The 22,167-nt window shown below is 42.7% G+C and overlaps 2 protein-coding genes across 3 annotated transcripts in view; one reads left to right on the top strand and one right to left on the bottom strand.

Annotated features, from left to right (window-relative positions):
- The window catches only part of pnpla1 (patatin-like phospholipase domain containing 1), a 30,611-nt gene extending 12,840 nt beyond the window's left edge, over positions 1 to 17,771 (bottom strand). Inside the window, exons 1-6 of the transcript XR_009241671.1 lie at positions 17,609 to 17,771; positions 17,448 to 17,507; positions 16,430 to 16,594; positions 16,206 to 16,355; positions 15,750 to 15,899; positions 14,907 to 15,049 (exon numbers count right to left, since the gene is read on the bottom strand). The gene's annotated coding sequence lies outside the window, so the exon portion shown is untranslated. The remainder of the gene's footprint in view (positions 1 to 14,906; positions 15,050 to 15,749; positions 15,900 to 16,205; positions 16,356 to 16,429; positions 16,595 to 17,447; positions 17,508 to 17,608) is intronic.
- A 615-nt stretch (positions 17,772 to 18,386) lies between these two features.
- Positions 18,387 to 21,044, top strand: zgc:194242 (uncharacterized protein LOC100005854 homolog). 2 transcript variants are annotated; one of them, XM_058642408.1, is made up of 4 exons: positions 18,387 to 18,503; positions 19,170 to 19,426; positions 19,506 to 19,686; positions 20,654 to 21,044. In XM_058642408.1, exons 2-4 carry the CDS (start codon positions 19,172 to 19,174, stop codon positions 20,851 to 20,853), a joined length of 636 nt encoding a protein of 211 aa, XP_058498391.1. In that variant the 5' UTR covers positions 18,387 to 18,503; positions 19,170 to 19,171; the 3' UTR covers positions 20,854 to 21,044. The 2 variants fall into 2 exon arrangements, with proteins under 2 accessions (XP_058498391.1, XP_058498390.1); XM_058642407.1 differs by lacking the exon at positions 18,387 to 18,503 and adding an exon at positions 18,513 to 18,959.
- Positions 21,045 to 22,167: the final 1,123 nt, after the last annotated feature.

The raw sequence follows: 22,167 nt of genomic DNA on the forward strand, positions 1-22,167 counted from the left end.
TGACTGTGTTCAGATTCTCTGACTGTGTTCAGATTCTGTGACTGTGTTCAGATCCTGTGACTGACTGTGTTCAGATCCTGTGACTGACTGTGTTCAAATTCTGTGACTGTGTTAAGATCCTGTGACTGTGTTCAGATTGTCTGACTGTGTTCAGATCCTGTGACTGACTGTGTTCAGATTGTCTGACTTTGTTCAGATTCTGTGACGGACTGTGTTCAGATCCTGTGACTGACTGTTTTCAGATTCTGTGACTGTGTTCAGATCCTGTGACTGACTGTGTTCAGATCCTGTGATGACTGTGTTCAGATCCTGTGACTGTGTTCAGATCCTGTGACTGACTGTGTTCAGAATCTGTGACTGTGTTCAGATCATGTGACTGTGTTCAGATTCTGTGATTGACTGTGTTCAGATTCTGTGACTTCAGATTCTCTGACTGTGTTCAGACACTGTGACTGTGTTCAGATCCTGTGACTGACTGTGTTCAGATTATGTGACTGTGTTAAGATTCTCTGACTGTGTTCAGATTCTGTGACTGTGTTAAGATTCTCTGACTGTGTTCAGATCCTGTGACCGACTGTGTTCAGATTGTCTGACTTTGTTCAGATTCTGTGACTGTGTTAAGATTCTCTGACTGTGTTCAGATCCTGTGGCTGACTGTGTTCAGATTCTCTGACTGTGTTCAGATCCTGTGACTGACTGTGTTCAGATCCTGTGACTGACTGTGTTCAGATCCTGTGACTGACTGTTTTCAGATTCTGTGACTGTGTTCAGATCCTGTGACTGTGTTCAGATCCTGTGTCTGACTGTGTTCAGATCCTGTGACTGTGTTCAGATTCTCTGACTGTGTTCAGATCCTGTGACTGACTGTGTTCAGATTCTCTGACTGTGTTCAGATTCTGTGACTGTGTTCAGATCCTGTGACTGACTGTGATCAGATTATGTGACTGTGTTCAGATCCTGTGACTGACTGTGTTCAGATTGTCTGACTTTGTTCAGATTCTGTGACTGACTGTGTTCAGATCCTGTGACTGACTGTGTTCAGATTCTGTGACTGTGTTCAGATCCTGTGACTGACTGTGTTCAGATTCTGTGACTGTGTTCAGATCCTGTGATTGACTGTGTTCAGATCATGTGACTGTGTTCAGATCCTGTGACTGACTGTGTTCAGATCCTGTGACTGTGTTCAGATTCTGTGACTCTTCAGATTCTTTGACTGTGATCAGATCCTGTGACTGTGTTCAGATCCTGTGACTGACTGTGTTCAGATTCTGTGACTGTGTTCAGATTCTGTGACTGTTTTCAGATCCTGTGACTGTGTTCAGATGCTGTGACTGTCTGTGTTCAGATTCTGTGACTGTGTTAAGATTCTCTGACTGTGTTCAGATCCTGTGACTGACTGTGTTCAGATTCTGTGACTGTGTTAAGATTCTGTGACTGTGTTAAGATTCTCTGACTGTGTTCAGATTCTGTGACTGTGTTAAGATCCTGTGACTGTGTTCAGATGTCTGACTGTGTTCAGATCCTGTGACTGACTGTGTTCAGATTGTCTGACTTTGTTCAGATTCTGTGACTGACTGTGTTCAGATCCTGTGACTGACTGTTTTCAGATTCTGTGACTGTGTTCAGATCCTGTGACTGACTGTGTTCAGATCCTGTGATGACTGTGTTCAGATCCTGTGACTGTGTTCAGATCCTGTGACTGACTGTGTTCAGATTGTCTGACTTTGTTCAGATTCTGTGACTGACTGTGTTCAGATTCTGTGACTGACTGTGTTCAGATTCTGTGACTGTGTTCAGATCCTGTGATTGACTGTGTTCAGATCATGTGACTGTGTTCAGATCCTGTGACTGACTGTGTTCAGATCCTGTGACTGTGTTCAGATTCTGTGACTCTTCAGATTCTTTGACTGTGTTCAGATCCTGTGACTGTGTTCAGATCCTGTGACTGACTGTGTTCAGATTCTGTGACTGTGTTCAGATTCTGTGACTGTTTTCAGATCCTGTGACTGTGTTCAGATGCTGTGACTGTCTGTGTTCAGATTCTGTGACTGTGTTAAGATTCTCTGACTGTGTTCAGATCCTGTGACTGACTGTGTTCAGATTCTGTGACTGTGTTAAGATTCTGTGACTGTGTTAAGATTCTCTGACTGTGTTCAGATTATGTGACTGTGTTAAGATCCTGTGACTGTGTTCAGATGTCTGACTGTGTTCAGATCCTGTGACTGACTGTGTTCAGATTGTCTGACTTTGTTCAGATTCTGTGACTGACTGTGTTCAGATCCTGTGACTGACTGTTTTCAGATTCTGTGACTGTGTTCAGATCCTGTGACTGACTGTGTTCAGATCCTGTGATGACTGTGTTCAGATCCTGTGACTGTGTTCAGATCCTGTGACTGACTGTGTTCAGAATCTGTGACTGTGTTCAGATCATGTGACTGTGTTCAGATTCTGTGATTGACTGTGTTCAGATTCTGTGACTTCAGATTCTCTGACTGTGTTCAGACACTGTGACTGTGTTCAGATCCTGTGACTGACTGTGTTCAGATTATGTGACTGTGTTAAGATTCTCTGACTGTGTTCAGATCCTGTGACTGACTGTGTTCAGATTCTGTGACTGTGTTAAGATTCTCTGACTGTGTTCAGATCCTGTGACCGACTGTGTTCAGATTGTCTGACTTTGTTCAGATTCTGTGACTGTGTTAAGATTCTCTGACTGTGTTCAGATCCTGTGGCTGACTGTGTTCAGATTCTCTGACTGTGTTCAGATCCTGTGACTGACTGTGTTCAGATCCTGTGACTGACTGTGTTCAGATCCTGTGACTGACTGTGTTCAGATCCTGTGACTGACTGTTTTCAGATTCTGTGACTGTGTTCAGATCCTGTGACTGTGTTCAGATCCTGTGTCTGACTGTGTTCAGATCCTGTGACTGTGTTCAGATTCTCTGACTGTGTTCAGATCCTGTGATTGACTGTGTTCAGATCCTGTGACTGACTGTGTTCAGATCCTGTGACTGACTGTGTTCAGATTCTGTGACTGTGTTCAGATCCTGTGATTGACTGTGTTCAGATCATGTGACTGTGTTCAGATTCTGTGATTGACTGTGTTCAGATCCTGTGACTGTGTTCAGATTCTGTGACTCTTCAGATTCTTTGACTGTGTTCAGATCCTGTGACTGACTGTGTTCAGATTCTGTGACTCTTCAGATTCTTTGACTGTGTTCAGATCCTGTGACTGACTGTGTTCAGATTGTCTGACTTTGTTCAGATTCTGTGACTGACTGTGTTCAGATTCTGTGACTGACTGTGTTCAGATTCTGTGACTGTGTTCAGATCCTGTGATTGACTGTGTTCAGATCCTGTGACTGACTGTGTTCAGATCCTGTGACTGACTGTGTTCAGATCCTGTGACTGTGTTCAGATTCTGTGACTCTTCAGATTCTTTGACTGTGTTCAGATCCTGTGACTGACTGTGTTCAGATCCTGTGACTGTGTTCAGATTCTGTGACTCTTCAGATTCTTTGACTGTGTTCAGATCCTGTGACTGTGTTCAGATCCTGTGACTGACTGTGTTCAGATTCTGTGACTGTGTTCAGATTCTCTGACTGTGTTCAGATCCTGTGACTGACTGTGTTCAGATTCTGTGACTGTGTTAAGATTCTGTGACTGTGTTCAGATTCTGTGACTGTGTTAAGATTCTCTGACTGTGTTCAGATCCTGTGACTGTGTTCAGATTCTGTGACTCTTCAGATTCTTTGATTGTGTTCAGATCCTGTGACTGTGTTCAGATCCTGTGACTGACTGTGTTCAGATCCTGTGACTGACTGTGTTCAGATTCTGTGACTGTGTTAAGATCCTGTGACTGTGTTCAGATTGTCTGTGTTCAGATCCTGTGACTGACTGTGTTCAGATTGTCTGACTTTGTTCAGATTCTGTGACTGACTGTGTTCAGATCCTGTGACTGACTGTTTTCAGATTCTGTGACTGTGTTCAGATCCTGTGACTGTGTTCAGATCCTGTGACTGTGTTCAGATCCTGTGACTGACTGTGTTCAGATTCTGTGACTGTGTTAAGATTCTCTGACTGTGTTCAGATCCTGTGACTGTGTTCAGATCCTGTGACTGACTGTGTTCAGATGCTGTGACTGACTGTGTTCAGATTCTGTGACTGTGTTAAGATTCTCTGACTGTGTTCAGATCCTGTGACTGACTGTGTTCAGATTCTCTGACTGTGTTCAGATTCTCTGACTGTGTTCAGATCCTGTGACTGACTGTGTTCAGATCCTGTGACTGTGTTCAGATTCTGTGACTCTTCAGATTCTTTGATTGTGTTCAGATCCTGTGACTGTGTTCAGATCCTGTGACTGACTGTGTTCAGATTCTGTGACTGTGTTCAGATCCTGTGACTGACTGTGTTCAAATTCTGTGACTGTGTTAAGATCCTGTGACTGTGTTCAGATTGTCTGACTGTGTTCAGATCCTGTGACTGACTGTGTTCAGATTGTCTGACTTTGTTCAGATTCTGTGACGGACTGTGTTCAGATCCTGTGACTGACTGTTTTCAGATTCTGTGACTGTGTTCAGATCCTGTGACTGACTGTGTTCAGATCCTGTGATGACTGTGTTCAGATCCTGTGACTGTGTTCAGATCCTGTGACTGACTGTGTTCAGAATCTGTGACTGTGTTCAGATCATGTGACTGTGTTCAGATTCTGTGATTGACTGTGTTCAGATTCTGTGACTTCAGATTCTCTGACTGTGTTCAGACACTGTGACTGTGTTCAGATCCTGTGACTGACTGTGTTCAGATTATGTGACTGTGTTAAGATTCTCTGACTGTGTTCAGATTCTGTGACTGTGTTAAGATTCTCTGACTGTGTTCAGATCCTGTGACCGACTGTGTTCAGATTGTCTGACTTTGTTCAGATTCTGTGACTGTGTTAAGATTCTCTGACTGTGTTCAGATCCTGTGGCTGACTGTGTTCAGATTCTCTGACTGTGTTCAGATCCTGTGACTGACTGTGTTCAGATCCTGTGACTGACTGTGTTCAGATCCTGTGACTGACTGTTTTCAGATTCTGTGACTGTGTTCAGATCCTGTGACTGTGTTCAGATCCTGTGTCTGACTGTGTTCAGATCCTGTGACTGTGTTCAGATTCTCTGACTGTGTTCAGATCCTGTGACTGACTGTGTTCAGATTCTCTGACTGTGTTCAGATTCTCTGACTGTGTTCAGATCCTGTGACTGACTGTGTTCAGATTATGTGACTGTGTTCAGATCCTGTGACTGACTGTGTTCAGATTGTCTGACTTTGTTCAGATTCTGTGACTGACTGTGTTCAGATCCTGTGACTGACTGTGTTCAGATTCTGTGACTGTGTTCAGATCCTGTGACTGACTGTGTTCAGATTCTGTGACTGTGTTCAGATCCTGTGATTGACTGTGTTCAGATCATGTGACTGTGTTCAGATCCTGTGACTGACTGTGTTCAGATCCTGTGACTGTGTTCAGATTCTGTGACTCTTCAGATTCTTTGACTGTGATCAGATCCTGTGACTGTGTTCAGATCCTGTGACTGACTGTGTTCAGATTCTGTGACTGTGTTCAGATTCTGTGACTGTTTTCAGATCCTGTAACTGTGTTCAGATGCTGTGACTGTCTGTGTTCAGATTCTGTGACTGTGTTAAGATTCTCTGACTGTGTTCAGATCCTGTGACTGACTGTGTTCAGATTCTGTGACTGTGTTAAGATTCTGTGACTGTGTTAAGATTCTCTGACTGTGTTCAGATTATGTGACTGTGTTAAGATCCTGTGACTGTGTTCAGATGTCTGACTGTGTTCAGATCCTGTGACTGACTGTGTTCAGATTGTCTGACTTTGTTCAGATTCTGTGACTGACTGTGTTCAGATCCTGTGACTGACTGTTTTCAGATTCTGTGACTGTGTTCAGATCCTGTGACTGACTGTGTTCAGATCCTGTGATGACTGTGTTCAGATCCTGTGACTGTGTTCAGATCCTGTGACTGACTGTGTTCAGAATCTGTGACTGTGTTCAGATCATGTGACTGTGTTCAGATTCTGTGATTGACTGTGTTCAGATTCTGTGACTTCAGATTCTCTGACTGTGTTCAGACACTGTGACTGTGTTCAGATCCTGTGACTGACTGTGTTCAGATTATGTGACTGTGTTAAGATTCTCTGACTGTGTTCAGATCCTGTGACTGACTGTGTTCAGATTCTGTGACTGTGTTAAGATTCTCTGACTGTGTTCAGATCCTGTGACCGACTGTGTTCAGATTGTCTGACTTTGTTCAGATTCTGTGACTGTGTTAAGATTCTCTGACTGTGTTCAGATCCTGTGGCTGACTGTGTTCAGATTCTCTGACTGTGTTCAGATCCTGTGACTGACTGTGTTCGGATCCTGTGACTGACTGTGTTCAGATCCTGTGACTGACTGTTTTCAGATTCTGTGACTGTGTTCAGATCCTGTGACTGTGTTCAGATTGTCTGACTGTGTTCAGATCCTGTGACTGACTGTGTTCAGATTCTCTGACTTTGTTCAGATTCTGTGACGGACTGTGTTCAGATCCTGTGACTGACTGTGTTCAGATCCTGTGACTGACTGTGTTCAGATTCTGTGACTGTGTTCAGATCCTGTGATTGACTGTGTTCAGATCATGTGACTGTGTTCAGATTCTGTGATTGACTGTGTTCAGATCCTGTGACTGTGTTCAGATTCTGTGACTCTTCAGATTCTTTGACTGTGTTCAGATCCTGTGACTGACTGTGTTCAGATTCTGTGACTCTTCAGATTCTTTGACTGTGTTCAGATCCTGTGACTGACTGTGTTCAGATTGTCTGACTTTGTTCAGATTCTGTGACTGACTGTGTTCAGATTCTGTGACTGACTGTGTTCAGATTCTGTGACTGTGTTCAGATCCTGTGATTGACTGTGTTCAGATCCTGTGACTGACTGTGTTCAGATCCTGTGACTGACTGTGTTCAGATCCTGTGACTGTGTTCAGATTCTGTGACTCTTCAGATTCTTTGACTGTGTTCAGATCCTGTGACTGACTGTGTTCAGATCCTGTGACTGTGTTCAGATTCTGTGACTCTTCAGATTCTTTGACTGTGTTCAGATCCTGTGACTGTGTTCAGATCCTGTGACTGACTGTGTTCAGATTCTGTGACTGTGTTCAGATTCTCTGACTGTGTTCAGATCCTGTGACTGACTGTGTTCAGATTCTGTGACTGTGTTAAGATTCTGTGACTGTGTTCAGATTCTGTGACTGTGTTAAGATTCTCTGACTGTGTTCAGATCCTGTGACTGTGTTCAGATTCTGTGACTCTTCAGATTCTTTGATTGTGTTCAGATCCTGTGACTGTGTTCAGATCCTGTGACTGACTGTGTTCAGATCCTGTGACTGACTGTGTTCAGATTCTGTGACTGTGTTAAGATCCTGTGACTGTGTTCAGATTGTCTGTGTTCAGATCCTGTGACTGACTGTGTTCAGATTGTCTGACTTTGTTCAGATTCTGTGACTGACTGTGTTCAGATCCTGTGACTGACTGTTTTCAGATTCTGTGACTGTGTTCAGATCCTGTGACTGTGTTCAGATCCTGTGACTGTGTTCAGATCCTGTGACTGACTGTGTTCAGATTCTGTGACTGTGTTAAGATTCTCTGACTGTGTTCAGATCCTGTGACTGTGTTCAGATCCTGTGACTGACTGTGTTCAGATGCTGTGACTGACTGTGTTCAGATTCTGTGACTGTGTTAAGATTCTCTGACTGTGTTCAGATCCTGTGACTGACTGTGTTCAGATTCTCTGACTGTGTTCAGATTCTCTGACTGTGTTCAGATCCTGTGACTGACTGTGTTCAGATCCTGTGACTGTGTTCAGATTCTGTGACTGACTGTGTTCAGATTCTGTGACTGTGTTCAGATCCTGTGACTGACTGTGTTCAAATTCTGTGACTGTGTTAAGATCCTGTGACTGTGTTCAGATTGTCTGACTGTGTTCAGATCCTGTGACTGACTGTGTTCAGATTGTCTGACTTTGTTCAGATTCTGTGACGGACTGTGTTCAGATCCTGTGACTGACTGTTTTCAGATTCTGTGACTGTGTTCAGATCCTGTGACTGACTGTGTTCAGATCCTGTGATGACTGTGTTCAGATCCTGTGACTGTGTTCAGATCCTGTGACTGACTGTGTTCAGAATCTGTGACTGTGTTCAGATCATGTGACTGTGTTCAGATTCTGTGATTGACTGTGTTCAGATTCTGTGACTTCAGATTCTCTGACTGTGTTCAGACACTGTGACTGTGTTCAGATCCTGTGACTGACTGTGTTCAGATTATGTGACTGTGTTAAGATTCTCTGACTGTGTTCAGATTCTGTGACTGTGTTAAGATTCTCTGACTGTGTTCAGATCCTGTGACCGACTGTGTTCAGATTGTCTGACTTTGTTCAGATTCTGTGACTGTGTTAAGATTCTCTGACTGTGTTCAGATCCTGTGGCTGACTGTGTTCAGATTCTCTGACTGTGTTCAGATCCTGTGACTGACTGTGTTCAGATCCTGTGACTGACTGTGTTCAGATCCTGTGACTGACTGTTTTCAGATTCTGTGACTGTGTTCAGATCCTGTGACTGTGTTCAGATCCTGTGTCTGACTGTGTTCAGATCCTGTGACTGTGTTCAGATTCTCTGACTGTGTTCAGATCCTGTGACTGACTGTGTTCAGATTCTCTGACTGTGTTCAGATTCTGTGACTGTGTTCAGATCCTGTGACTGACTGTGTTCAGATTATGTGACTGTGTTCAGATCCTGTGACTGACTGTGTTCAGATTGTCTGACTTTGTTCAGATTCTGTGACTGACTGTGTTCAGATCCTGTGACTGACTGTGTTCAGATTCTGTGACTGTGTTCAGATCCTGTGACTGACTGTGTTCAGATTCTGTGACTGTGTTCAGATCCTGTGATTGACTGTGTTCAGATCATGTGACTGTGTTCAGATCCTGTGACTGACTGTGTTCAGATCCTGTGACTGTGTTCAGATTCTGTGACTCTTCAGATTCTTTGACTGTGATCAGATCCTGTGACTGTGTTCAGATCCTGTGACTGACTGTGTTCAGATTCTGTGACTGTGTTCAGATTCTGTGACTGTTTTCAGATCCTGTGACTGTGTTCAGATGCTGTGACTGTCTGTGTTCAGATTCTGTGACTGTGTTAAGATTCTCTGACTGTGTTCAGATCCTGTGACTGACTGTGTTCAGATTCTGTGACTGTGTTAAGATTCTGTGACTGTGTTAAGATTCTCTGACTGTGTTCAGATTCTGTGACTGTGTTAAGATCCTGTGACTGTGTTCAGATGTCTGACTGTGTTCAGATCCTGTGACTGACTGTGTTCAGATTGTCTGACTTTGTTCAGATTCTGTGACTGACTGTGTTCAGATCCTGTGACTGACTGTTTTCAGATTCTGTGACTGTGTTCAGATCCTGTGACTGACTGTGTTCAGATCCTGTGATGACTGTGTTCAGATCCTGTGACTGTGTTCAGATCCTGTGACTGACTGTGTTCAGATTGTCTGACTTTGTTCAGATTCTGTGACTGACTGTGTTCAGATCCTGTGACTGACTGTGTTCAGATTCTGTGACTGTGTTCAGATCCTGTGACTGACTGTGTTCAGATTCTGTGACTGTGTTCAGATCCTGTGATTGACTGTGTTCAGATCATGTGACTGTGTTCAGATCCTGTGACTGACTGTGTTCAGATCCTGTGACTGTGTTCAGATTCTGTGACTCTTCAGATTCTTTGACTGTGTTCAGATCCTGTGACTGTGTTCAGATCCTGTGACTGACTGTGTTCAGATTCTGTGACTGTGTTCAGATTCTGTGACTGTTTTCAGATCCTGTGACTGTGTTCAGATGCTGTGACTGTCTGTGTTCAGATTCTGTGACTGTGTTAAGATTCTCTGACTGTGTTCAGATCCTGTGACTGACTGTGTTCAGATTCTGTGACTGTGTTAAGATTCTGTGACTGTGTTAAGATTCTCTGACTGTGTTCAGATTATGTGACTGTGTTAAGATCCTGTGACTGTGTTCAGATGTCTGACTGTGTTCAGATCCTGTGACTGACTGTGTTCAGATTGTCTGACTTTGTTCAGATTCTGTGACTGACTGTGTTCAGATCCTGTGACTGACTGTTTTCAGATTCTGTGACTGTGTTCAGATCCTGTGACTGACTGTGTTCAGATCCTGTGACTGTGTTCAGATCCTGTGACTGACTGTGTTCAGAATCTGTGACTGTGTTCAGATCATGTGACTGTGTTCAGATTCTGTGATTGACTGTGTTCAGATTCTGTGACTTCAGATTCTCTGACTGTGTTCAGACACTGTGACTGTGTTCAGATCCTGTGACTGACTGTGTTCAGATTATGTGACTGTGTTAAGATTCTCTGACTGTGTTCAGATCCTGTGACTGACTGTGTTCAGATTCTGTGACTGTGTTAAGATTCTCTGACTGTGTTCAGATCCTGTGACCGACTGTGTTCAGATTGTCTGACTTTGTTCAGATTCTGTGACTGTGTTAAGATTCTCTGACTGTGTTCAGATCCTGTGGCTGACTGTGTTCAGATTCTCTGACTGTGTTCAGATCCTGTGACTGACTGTGTTCAGATCCTGTGACTGACTGTTTTCAGATTCTGTGACTGTGTTCAGATCCTGTGACTGTGTTCAGATCCTGTGTCTGACTGTGTTCAGATCCTGTGACTGTGTTCAGATTCTCTGACTGTGTTCAGATCCTGTGACTGACTGTGTTCAGATTCTCTGACTGTGTTCAGATTCTGTGACTGTGTTCAGATCCTGTGACTGACTGTGTTCAGATTATGTGACTGTGTTCAGATTCTGTGACTGTGTTCAGATCCTGTGACTGACTGTGTTCAGATTATGTGACTGTGTTCAGATCCTGTGACTGACTGTGTTCAGATTGTCTGACTTTGTTCAGATTCTGTGACTGACTGTGTTCAGATCCTGTGACTGACTGTGTTCAGATTCTGTGACTGTGTTCAGATCCTGTGACTGACTGTGTTCAGATTCTGTGACTGTGTTCAGATCCTGTGATTGACTGTGTTCAGATCATGTGACTGTGTTCAGATCCTGTGACTGACTGTGTTCAGATCCTGTGACTGTGTTCAGATTCTGTGACTCTTCAGATTCTTTGACTGTGATCAGATCCTGTGACTGTGTTCAGATCCTGTGACTGACTGTGTTCAGATTCTGTGACTGTGTTCAGATTCTGTGACTGTTTTCAGATCCTGTGACTGTGTTCAGATGCTGTGACTGTCTGTGTTCAGATTCTGTGACTGTGTTAAGATTCTCTGACTGTGTTCAGATCCTGTGACTGACTGTGTTCAGATTCTGTGACTGTGTTAAGATTCTGTGACTGTGTTAAGATTCTCTGACTGTGTTCAGATTCTGTGACTGTGTTAAGATCCTGTGACTGTGTTCAGATGTCTGACTGTGTTCAGATCCTGTGACTGACTGTGTTCAGATTGTCTGACTTTGTTCAGATTCTGTGACTGACTGTGTTCAGATCCTGTGACTGACTGTTTTCAGATTCTGTGACTGTGTTCAGATCCTGTGACTGACTGTGTTCAGATCCTGTGATGACTGTGTTCAGATCCTGTGACTGTGTTCAGATCCTGTGACTGACTGTGTTCAGATTGTCTGACTTTGTTCAGATTCTGTGACTGACTGTGTTCAGATCCTGTGACTGACTGTGTTCAGATTCTGTGACTGTGTTCAGATCCTGTGACTGACTGTGTTCAGATTCTGTGACTGTGTTCAGATCCTGTGATTGACTGTGTTCAGATCATGTGACTGTGTTCAGATCCTGTGACTGACTGTGTTCAGATCCTGTGACTGTGTTCAGATTCTGTGACTCTTCAGATTCTTTGACTGTGTTCAGATCCTGTGACTGTGTTCAGATCCTGTGACTGACTGTGTTCAGATTCTGTGACTGTGTTCAGATTCTGTGACTGTTTTCAGATCCTGTGACTGTGTTCAGATGCTGTGACTGTCTGTGTTCAGATTCTGTGACTGTGTTAAGATTCTCTGACTGTGTTCAGATCCTGTGACTGACTGTGTTCAGATTCTGTGACTGTGTTAAGATTCTGTGACTGTGTTAAGATTCTCTGACTGTGTTCAGATTATGTGACTGTGTTAAGATCCTGTGACTGTGTTCAGATGTCTGACTGTGTTCAGATCCTGTGACTGACTGTGTTCAGATTGTCTGACTTTGTTCAGATTCTGTGACTGACTGTGTTCAGATCCTGTGACTGACTGTTTTCAGATTCTGTGACTGTGTTCAGATCCTGTGACTGACTGTGTTCAGATCCTGTGATGACTGTGTTCAGATCCTGTGACTGTGTTCAGATCCTGTGACTGACTGTGTTCAGATTCTGTGACTGTGTTCAGATCCTGTGACTGACTGTGTTCAGATTCTGTGACTGTGTTAAGATCCTGTGACTGTGTTCAGATTGTCTGACTGTGTTCAGATCCTGTGACTGACTGTGTTCAGATTGTCTGACTTTGTTCAGATTCTGTGACTGTGTTAAGATTCTCTGACTGTGTTCAGATCCTGTGACTGACTGTGTTCAGATTCTGTGACTTCAGATTCTCTGACTGTGTTCAGACACTGTGACTGTGTTCAAATCCTGTGACTGTGTTCAGATCCTGTGACTGACTGTGTTCAGATTATGTGACTGTGTTAAGATTCTCTGACTGTGTTCAGATCCTGTGACTGACTGTGTTCAGATTCTGTGACTGTGTTAAGATTCTCTGACTGTGTTCAGATCCTGTGACTGACTGTGTTCAGATTCTCTGACTGTGTTCAGATCCTGTGACTGACTGTGTTCAGATCCTGTGACTGACTGTTTTCAGATTCTGTGACTGTGTTCAGATCCTGTGACTGACTGTGTTCAGATTGTCTGACTTTGTTCAGATTCTGTGACTGACTGTGTTCAGATCCTGTGACTGACTGTTTTCAGATTCTGTGACTGTGTTCAGATCCTGTGACTGACTGTGTTCAGATCCTGTGATGACTGTGTTCAGATCCTGTGACTGTGTTCAGATCCTGTGACTGACTGTGTTCAGATTCTGTGACTGTGTTCAGATCCTGTGACTGACTGTGTTCAGATTCTGTGACTGTGTTAAGATCCTGTGACTGTGTTCAGATTGTCTGACTGTGTTCAGATCCTGTGACTGACTGTGTTCAGATTGTCTGACTTTGTTCAGATTCTGTGACTGTGTTAAGATTCTCTGACTGTGTTCAGATCCTGTGACTGACTGTGTTCAGATTCTCTGACTGTGTTCAGATCCTGTGTCTGACTGTGTTCAGATCCTGTGACTGTGTTCAGATCCTGTGTCTGACTGTGTTCAGATCCTGTGACTGTGTTCAGATTCTCTGACTGTGTTCAGATCCTGATCCTGTGTTCAGATTCTCTGACTGTGTTCAGATTCTGTGACTGTGTTCAGATCCTGTGACTGACTGTGTTCAGATTCTGTGACTGTGTTCAGATCCTGTGACTGTGTTCAGATCCTGTGACTGACTGTGTTCAGATTCTCTGACTGTGTACAGATCCTGTGACTGACTGTGTTCAGATCCTGTGACTGACTGTTTTCAGATTCTGTGACTGTGTTCAGATCCTGTGACTGACTGTGTTCAGATCCTGTGACTGTGTTCAGATCCTGTGACTGACTGTGTTCAGATCCTGTGACTGTGTTCAGATTCTCTGACTGTGTTCAGATCCTGTGACTGACTGTGTTCAGATTCTCTGTCTGTAAGACTCTACACACACTGGATGACTCTGGTCTATAAGGCTCTTCTCGGCTTGGTTCTACCTATTTAAGTACTTTTCTTCAGCGGACCAGAAGCCATTATGCCGTACGTTCCAATGACATTTTGCACTTGTCTGCTCCACACGTTCAGACCGAAATGGGAAAAAAAGCTTTCAGTTTCTCTGCCCCCTCTGCTTGGAATACCCTCCAAACTGAACTCAATTTGCAAGCTTTTATTTCACTGGGAGCTTTCCGCTCCATCTTAAAAGACAGGCAACAGAAATCCATTGAACAGTGCCTGTGTTCTTAAATTGTTACTGTGACCACAACTCTTGCACTTTATGTTTGTTTTAGTTATACTTTTGTATTTCAATGTTTGTATTGTAGTTGCTGCTTTCCTGTTTTTTATTTAACTTTGATGTGTGCTGCTGCCTTTCCTGGCCAGGTCACCCTTGTGAAAGAGATCTTGACCTCAATGGGTCTTATATCTGGTTAAATAAAGGAGAAATAAAAAAAATAAAAAAAATTCTCTGACTGTGTTCAGATTCTCTGACTGACTGTGTTCAGATCTTGTGACTGTGTTCAGATCCTGTGACTGTGTTCAGATTCTCTGACTGTGTTCAGATTCTATGACTGTGTTCCGATCCTGTGACTGTGTTCAGATCCTGTGACTGTGTTCAGATTCTGTGACTGTGTTAAGATCCTGTGAGTGTGTTCAGATCCTGTGACTGTGTTCAGATCCTGTTACTGTGTTCAGATTCTCTGACTGACTGTGTTCAGATCCTGTGACTGTGTTCAGATTCTGTGACTGTGTTCAGATTCTGTGACTGTGTTCAGATTCTATGACTGTGTACAGATTCTCTTACTGTGTTCAGATTATGTGACTGACTGTGTTCAGATTATGTGACTGACTGTTCAGACGGAGCAAAAACACCTGGAACTCTACAACACAATGACCTTTGTTCTGTGTTGTGTTTACATTTCAAACCTGCGTGAGAACGCGTCACAAGTTCAGAATCAGCTGTTTATCGCGGATCATCTTCAATGACTGGGCTGACGCTTCTTCTCACCTTGTGGTTTCCCCACAGAGAAGCCAGCCCATCTGGGTCGACCACTCTGAACACCAGGCTGTCCTCGTCCTCCCAGCGGATGTAGTCATGGTAACGGTCGTCACACAGCAGCTGATACACGTAGTCCCACAGCAGTCTACACTCTGACCACACACACACACACACACACACACAGAGATTCAATACAAACTTTATTTATGAAGCACTTTTCACAACCTGGTCTGTGAATAAATAAAATGTTAAATTGCAGTAAAAACTTATTTTCATTCATTCATTCCTGAATCTCATAGAAGAGCGTTTCTGCCCTCTAGTGGCCACTGTGTTATACTGCTTTTATTTGATTTGTTTGCATTCACAAGTTTTAATAATCCCAATAACTAGTTATTTACAAGTAGAAAATGCTGAGTCATGTCTTCATATGTGTAAGATTATGTAAGGTAAGGTAAAATAACATTATTTTACCTTACCCCACCTTACCTTACCTTAATACATGTAATTAAATAAAGATGAGGACGATAAAAACTGAGTGAATTACATAAATCCATATGATATGAAAATATGAAGAGTCAGCATTTCCAACACACACACACACACACACAGCGAGATGACTCAGCATTTCCGACTGCATTTGTTACTTAAAATAAGGTAAGGTAAGATAAGATAAAGTAAGATATGGTAAGGTAAGGTAAGATAAGACAAAGTAAAGTAAAGTAAAGTAAAGTAAAGTAAAGTAAAGTAAGATAAGGTAAGGTAAGATATGGTAAGCTAAGGTAAGATAAGTTAAGGTAAGGTGAGGTAAGGGTAAGATTACGTAAGGTAAGGTAAGGTAAGATGAAAGAGAACCTGGGATTCGTCCGTTGACCGAGTGCAGCGTCGTCCTCGTCTTCTCCTGGTTGGACAGGTTGAGCGGCTCCTGGACGTCCCTCTGGACGTCGCTCTGTACGTCCCTCTGGACGTCGCTCTGTACATCGCTGTGGGACGACGTGGGCACAGCTGAGAGACAGAAAATGGACACTTTATGTTGTGGATGTAGAGAAAAAAGGCTTAAATTTATTCGTATTATTATTATTATTATAATTAAGAATATAGAATATAAAGATCTATACATGCATGTGTCCATGTCTCAGGTTTTACACGCGCCTCTTTCACTTTTGTGCTCAACGTGAAAATTGCTTTTTGGGCCGCATGAGTATAAGTTGCAGTACCACGAGTGGCCACCATGACAACATTGTCTTCAAGGCAGAGGGGGCGGAGCTCTATCCAGTTCTTATTATACATCCATGGTGTAACCTGACTGACCTTTGGTGTCACTGACGTCGTGGGCGTGGACCTGGCAGATGATTGGACTCTGTGTGTGGACATGTGTGAGGTCAGCTGGTGTCTGCCGAGGACGGACTGGACCTGTCCTGGACTGTTTGACACACTGAAGGATCTCGTACAGAACGTCGCCTACAGATGAGACCAAACGTGAACAAAGCGCAGACTTGGCCGTTTTCTCTGCGGATGAACTCATTTGTACAAACCTGAGTTTGGGCAGCGACGCCTGAAGTCGTCTTTGGTGAGCAGACACAGAGCTCGGCCGTTCATCTCAAAGTGTCCTCGCTCCAGGCGTCGCAGGGAATATTCTTTCTGAGCCCAGTGAAGCCAGTGAGACACGTCGTCTTTGTCCCACAGAGACGGATTTATCCCTGAGACGCAGCAAAAACTGTGAGACTTTTCACTGTACATTTATATATATATATATATATATGTATATATATATATATATATATATATATACATATAACTAACAAAGAGACAGAGACACAGAGACAAGGATACACAGAGACAAAGATACACAGAGACAAAGAGACAAAGAGACAAGGATACACAGAGACAAAGAGACAAGGATACACAGAGACAAAGATACACAGAGACAAAGCGACACAACAAACTATAAGACTTTACACGGTACATTTAAGTATATATAACTAACACATAAACACCTTCAGAATCCATATAACAGACTTTACAATGGACAAAAAAGAGAAAACAAACAATACTAAACAAACCCAGAGACACACACACACACACACAGACAGACACAGAAACAACACACACACACATAAACACACACACACAGACAGACACAGAAACAGACACACACACACATAAACAGACACACTCAGACACACACACACATAAACAAACACACTCAGACACAGACACACACGCAGACAGACACAGAAACAACACACACACACACACATAAACAGACACACTCAGACACACACACACACAGACACACACGCAGACAGACACAGAAACAGACACACACACAGACACACACACACACATAAACAGACACACAGACACACACACATAAACAGACACACTCAGACACACACACAGACAAACACACACACACACATAAACAAACACACTCAGACACACACACACACACACAGACACACACACAGAAACAGACACACACACACATAAACAGACACACTCGGACACACAGACACACACACAGACACACACACACACGCAGAGACTCACTGAGTCGTCCAGGTAGAAACCACAGGTCTTCATGAAGCAGCTGATGGTCAGAAATCATGTCTGCACACAGACACACACACACACACACAGACACAGACACACGTTTGTCCTCCTCTTCTAAATGTGTGTAACAGGTAACTGACGTCGGCGCTTGCATTTACCTGAACTGAAGGTGAGCAGGAAGTAAATAAAGAAATAAATGAATTAATTTATGAATGAATGAATATTTTTTTGTTTCCTCCGCAGAATGAAATGCGCTGAAAAAGAAACGTAACTTAAAGTTAAACCGCGACTGAAGTGAACTCGGATTGCTTTCACATTCCACTTTTCCGGGAAATGAAAACGAAAGTAAAAGAAAAAGAAAAAAACGCTGATGAAGAAAGAGGAGGAGAAGTGATGAGCGATAACACACTCAACACTTTTCATACACGAAAAACATCATGACTAATGATAATGATAATAACAACAACAACAACGACAATAATAATAATAAAAATAACAAAAATAACAATAATAATAACAAATTAAAACTGGAATCGAGAAAAAACACAAAGAGTTCAAGAATAAAATAAAATAAGATGATTTTTTTTAACATAGACGAAAAACAACAGTCAAGAAAAGCAGTCAAAAAAAACAGAGACGGGATTTTACAAATGTTACATGAAATAATACCAAATCAAAAGGAGACAGGGTTCAAAAGAAACTAAAATAGAATTAAATAAAATTAAAATAAGAGCTAAGAAAACCCGCAAGACACGTTTTAAAATGAAAGTTCGTGTTAAATATTACAGTTTAAATGTTAATAAAACAGTTTCAATAATAATCAAACCGTTTAAATGAATGAATCTAAATACTGCACATGTGGAACATGCATATTTTCACCGGCAGGGGGAGACCGTGTGTGTGTGACTGTTAAAACCAGACCGAGGAGGAGGATGAGGAGGAGGCGGAAGTGACGTAGAGGGAAACGTGAAACTAGCAGCAGTGATCTCGATGAATGCATATGAATGTTGTGAAATAAAATAAAATAGAAGAATAAACAACAAACTAAAGAAGGTAAACAAAGAATAAAAAGATAAAGATAAAGTGAAGTATTTTAAATATTTCCACAGTGACATCGTTAACGTAGTTTTAGCTACGACGTAAACACTGACCGCTAACGTTAGCCTGCTGCGTGACAAACTTACGTTTAAACTACGTGAATACGAGGCTGCGACAGTTAATCGATTACCGAGTCGTTTGTTCATCGAGTAAATCTTTGCTAAAATAATGATAATCAGCTTAAATTATTGCTGTTTAATGTGATCTGCCTTCTCAGTTTACTATGGTAGAAAATGAGCTAATTATTAGCTAAACATGTCCAAAAGTATAAAATAAATGTGACGTCGTCAGCCAGCGGAATGTTTTGATGAAGGAATTGAAAATAAGCTGCAAAATATGAGTTAGTTTTACTAAGAATGAAGAAAATAGAGCTCCAACTTCTGATATCGATGACCAAATTAAATAACTAAAGTAAGTTTCTCTGATTTTTCAGCTTCTTAAATGTGGATATTTTCTGGTTACTTTGCTTGTTAAGACAAAGAAATCATTTTGCTTTGAGAAACACTTCAACAAACAAGTGCTCGTTTAATCAAGAAGAGATGAATCGATGATGAAAATATGCTTAGGTGCAGCTCTAGTGCTGATAATGACGTTGTTTTCCTGTTGTACGCATGTTTTCAGGGATGTGGGCCAAAAAAATTGGTAAACAGCTGGGGAACCCGGAGCGCTCGGTCCTCGGGTGGCTGGTCAGTAAGCTGCTGATAAACCACAACCAGGTCCTGGAGGAGAGTGCTGTGCAGCTGAGTGGGATCCAGCCTGGAGACACAGTCCTGGAGCTGGGTCATGGCCCAGGTCTGGGTCTGCAGGCAGCGGCTAAACTGCTCTCTAGTCCCTTGGGCCACGTCATTGGTGTGGATTATTCCGAGTACATGCATCAGGTGAGGGACTGGAGAGCAAGCTGGACTTTATTATTATTATTTTTGACTCTTTTGAATGAGTATTTGTGTCCTCGTTCAGATGGCAGGCGAGCGACTGAAGGGACTGGTGTCGAGCGGGAAAGTGACGCTGCACCTCAGTGACGTCGCAGCGATGCCCATCACAGACAACACCGTGGATAAAGTCTTCCACTGTAACTGCTACTACTTCTGGCCCAACCTCAGGAAAGCAACGACAGAGATTCACCGCGTCATGAAACCTGGTGAGATTGTTTACGCCGCCATGTTGGCAGGAAATCCACAGTAATGGCGTATTTCCACCGCTCTACTCGCCTCGGCACGGCACGATTAGGTTGCATCTCCACTACAAAAAAAGTACCTACGTGCGCGGAGTCATCACTGCACGGCTGAGTGAAATAGAATAGAAATACTTTATTCATCCCCAAGGGGAAATTGTTTTAACATAGCAGCAATGCAACAAATATTATAAACATAAAACGTAAAATGTGCAACAGTGGGAAAAAATAGTGCAAACTGCGGTGACTTGGTTTTATACGCGACACACACTCACACACACACGAGTGACTAGTTACTTTACACCAGATTCCTGTAGTTGTTGGAGATTAACCCACGTTTTTTAGGATTGTTAAGTAGTTTTAAGTGATCTACAGTTCAGCACTGTTCGGCTTGATTTGTGTGTGGGACGTCTCTTCCTGTGACGGCACTCTGGCCAGTCAGTGGCCGGCAGTCTGACCAATCATCGCATAGTTACCTACTCAGCACGCTTTTGGAACCTCGCCTGAGCAGGAACTAACAATAGTACCTGGTGCCAGGTTACTATGATAGTGGAAACGCTACTTAAACCGTGCACACAAACAGCACGAAGACTGACAGACATTAAAAACTGCTCTTTACTGCAGTTTGAATGATTTCTTTGTTTCATGGAGCAAAGAAACCAGAAAATATTTAAGAAGTTGAAAAATCAGAAATGATTTAGTTTAAATTATTAAAAAAAAAAAAATTCATTGATTATGAAACGATTCATTTAGTAAACGATTAATCGAACATCGCTGCAGCCTTATTGAGTAAACACCTTATTTTTGAATTTGGAAGTGAGCAGGAGTTCCACTTCCTGTTTTGCTTTCTTCACATATTTTCTTATAAAAACAACGTCAGGACTCAGTCTTTGGAGGTCGTAATTCTTCTTCTTCTCATAATGACTCCACACAGGAGGCCTCATGGTGACGACGCTCAGGCTCAGCTCGTTGGCTCAGGCGTCGTCCAGAGGGGTTTTAGCAGCAGAGAAATGGAACCCGCAGACGTACATGTCTGCTCTGACAGACGCCGGCTTTATCGACGTCACCATGGACGACAAACGCAGCCGAAACGTCCATTTCCAGGTCATTTACGCCACAGCGGCGCAAAAGTGAAGGTCTTTGCTCGCAGGACGTGACGGAGAAAATACGAAAGTGAAAGAAACAAATGATTTGTGATCACGGCTGAAGTTTGATGATAAAACACAGGCAAACTGTCTCTGTAGCCGTGAATAAAGCACTTTTATAAACTTTATAAATGTTCAATCACGTAAATGTGTTGAGTTAACATTTATATAAAAAGAAAATGAGAGAAAAACAGAGGCAGCGTTGTGTTTTCGGGGGAGCTGCTGTTCCATCGTTGGTCTGAAGATGGCAGCATTTCATGGATTTAGTTTTGCTAAACTGGTGATGAATCACAGTTTATAAACTCTGATGCTTTATTTTTGAATATTAGAAGGCAAAATTCAAACAAATTTCCCTTTTAAATATTTTTTCTTCCATCTTTTGACAAGACTGTGTTTAACAGCACTCTAATCTTTCTTTATTTGTATTTTATTATTCCCTGAAGTGGAAGCTTTACCTGTCAGGTGTATCTAATGACACACTCATACATATACACACACACACACACACACATACACGACGTCACTCCCTGTTACGACGTAATATTACCTCCCCCCTCTCACAGGCCCCCCCCCTCCCCCTCCTCTTCTTCTCTTTCTTTCATTCATTCCTTTTCCTTTGTACTGTGAGATGATAGGGAAGAGAGAGGATGAGGGGGAGGAGGGAGCGTGCGCACACACACACACACACACAGACACACACGGTCACTGCGTCTCACTGAGTTTTCACCTGAGTTTAGCCGTTAGCTGTTAGCTGCCTGCCATGAACAAACAGAGACACACACATACTTGTTTTCACCTCTTAGTGAGGACACATCGTTGTCCCCACAAAGATATAAATACAAGTCTCCAGCCACACACCAGTCTTGTACAGCATGCCTAGTGAGGACACGCCTTACCCTTACCTTAAGCCTCACACCTAAATGCCGAACCCTTAACGTTTGACCTAAACCCAGTTAGAACCAAATCTTAACCCTTTAAACGGGCGATGTGAGGACCTCACAAAGACATATATACAAGTAGAGAGAGACACACACACACACACAGGTTTGTGCAGCTCTTCTTCTCAGGACTCTGCAGTGACAAAAACCACATCACTAACCTTAACCATAACCATAATTGAAATCTTTTAGTACTAAACTTTAACGAGTTCCGTCAGAAATGAGGTTCTGCCTCATTAGGACCAGGTTTTGGTCTGTATGAGGATGACTGGTCCTGACAAGGTCCAGGGTTTTATGACCTAAAGATGTTTAACATATGAGATTTAGACTGTATGTGTATGTGTGTGTGTGTGTGATTTGATTCT

This window comes from Solea solea, chromosome 11 (assembly GCF_958295425.1).
Source record: "Solea solea chromosome 11, fSolSol10.1, whole genome shotgun sequence".
NCBI lineage: Eukaryota > Metazoa > Chordata > Actinopteri > Pleuronectiformes > Soleidae > Solea > Solea solea.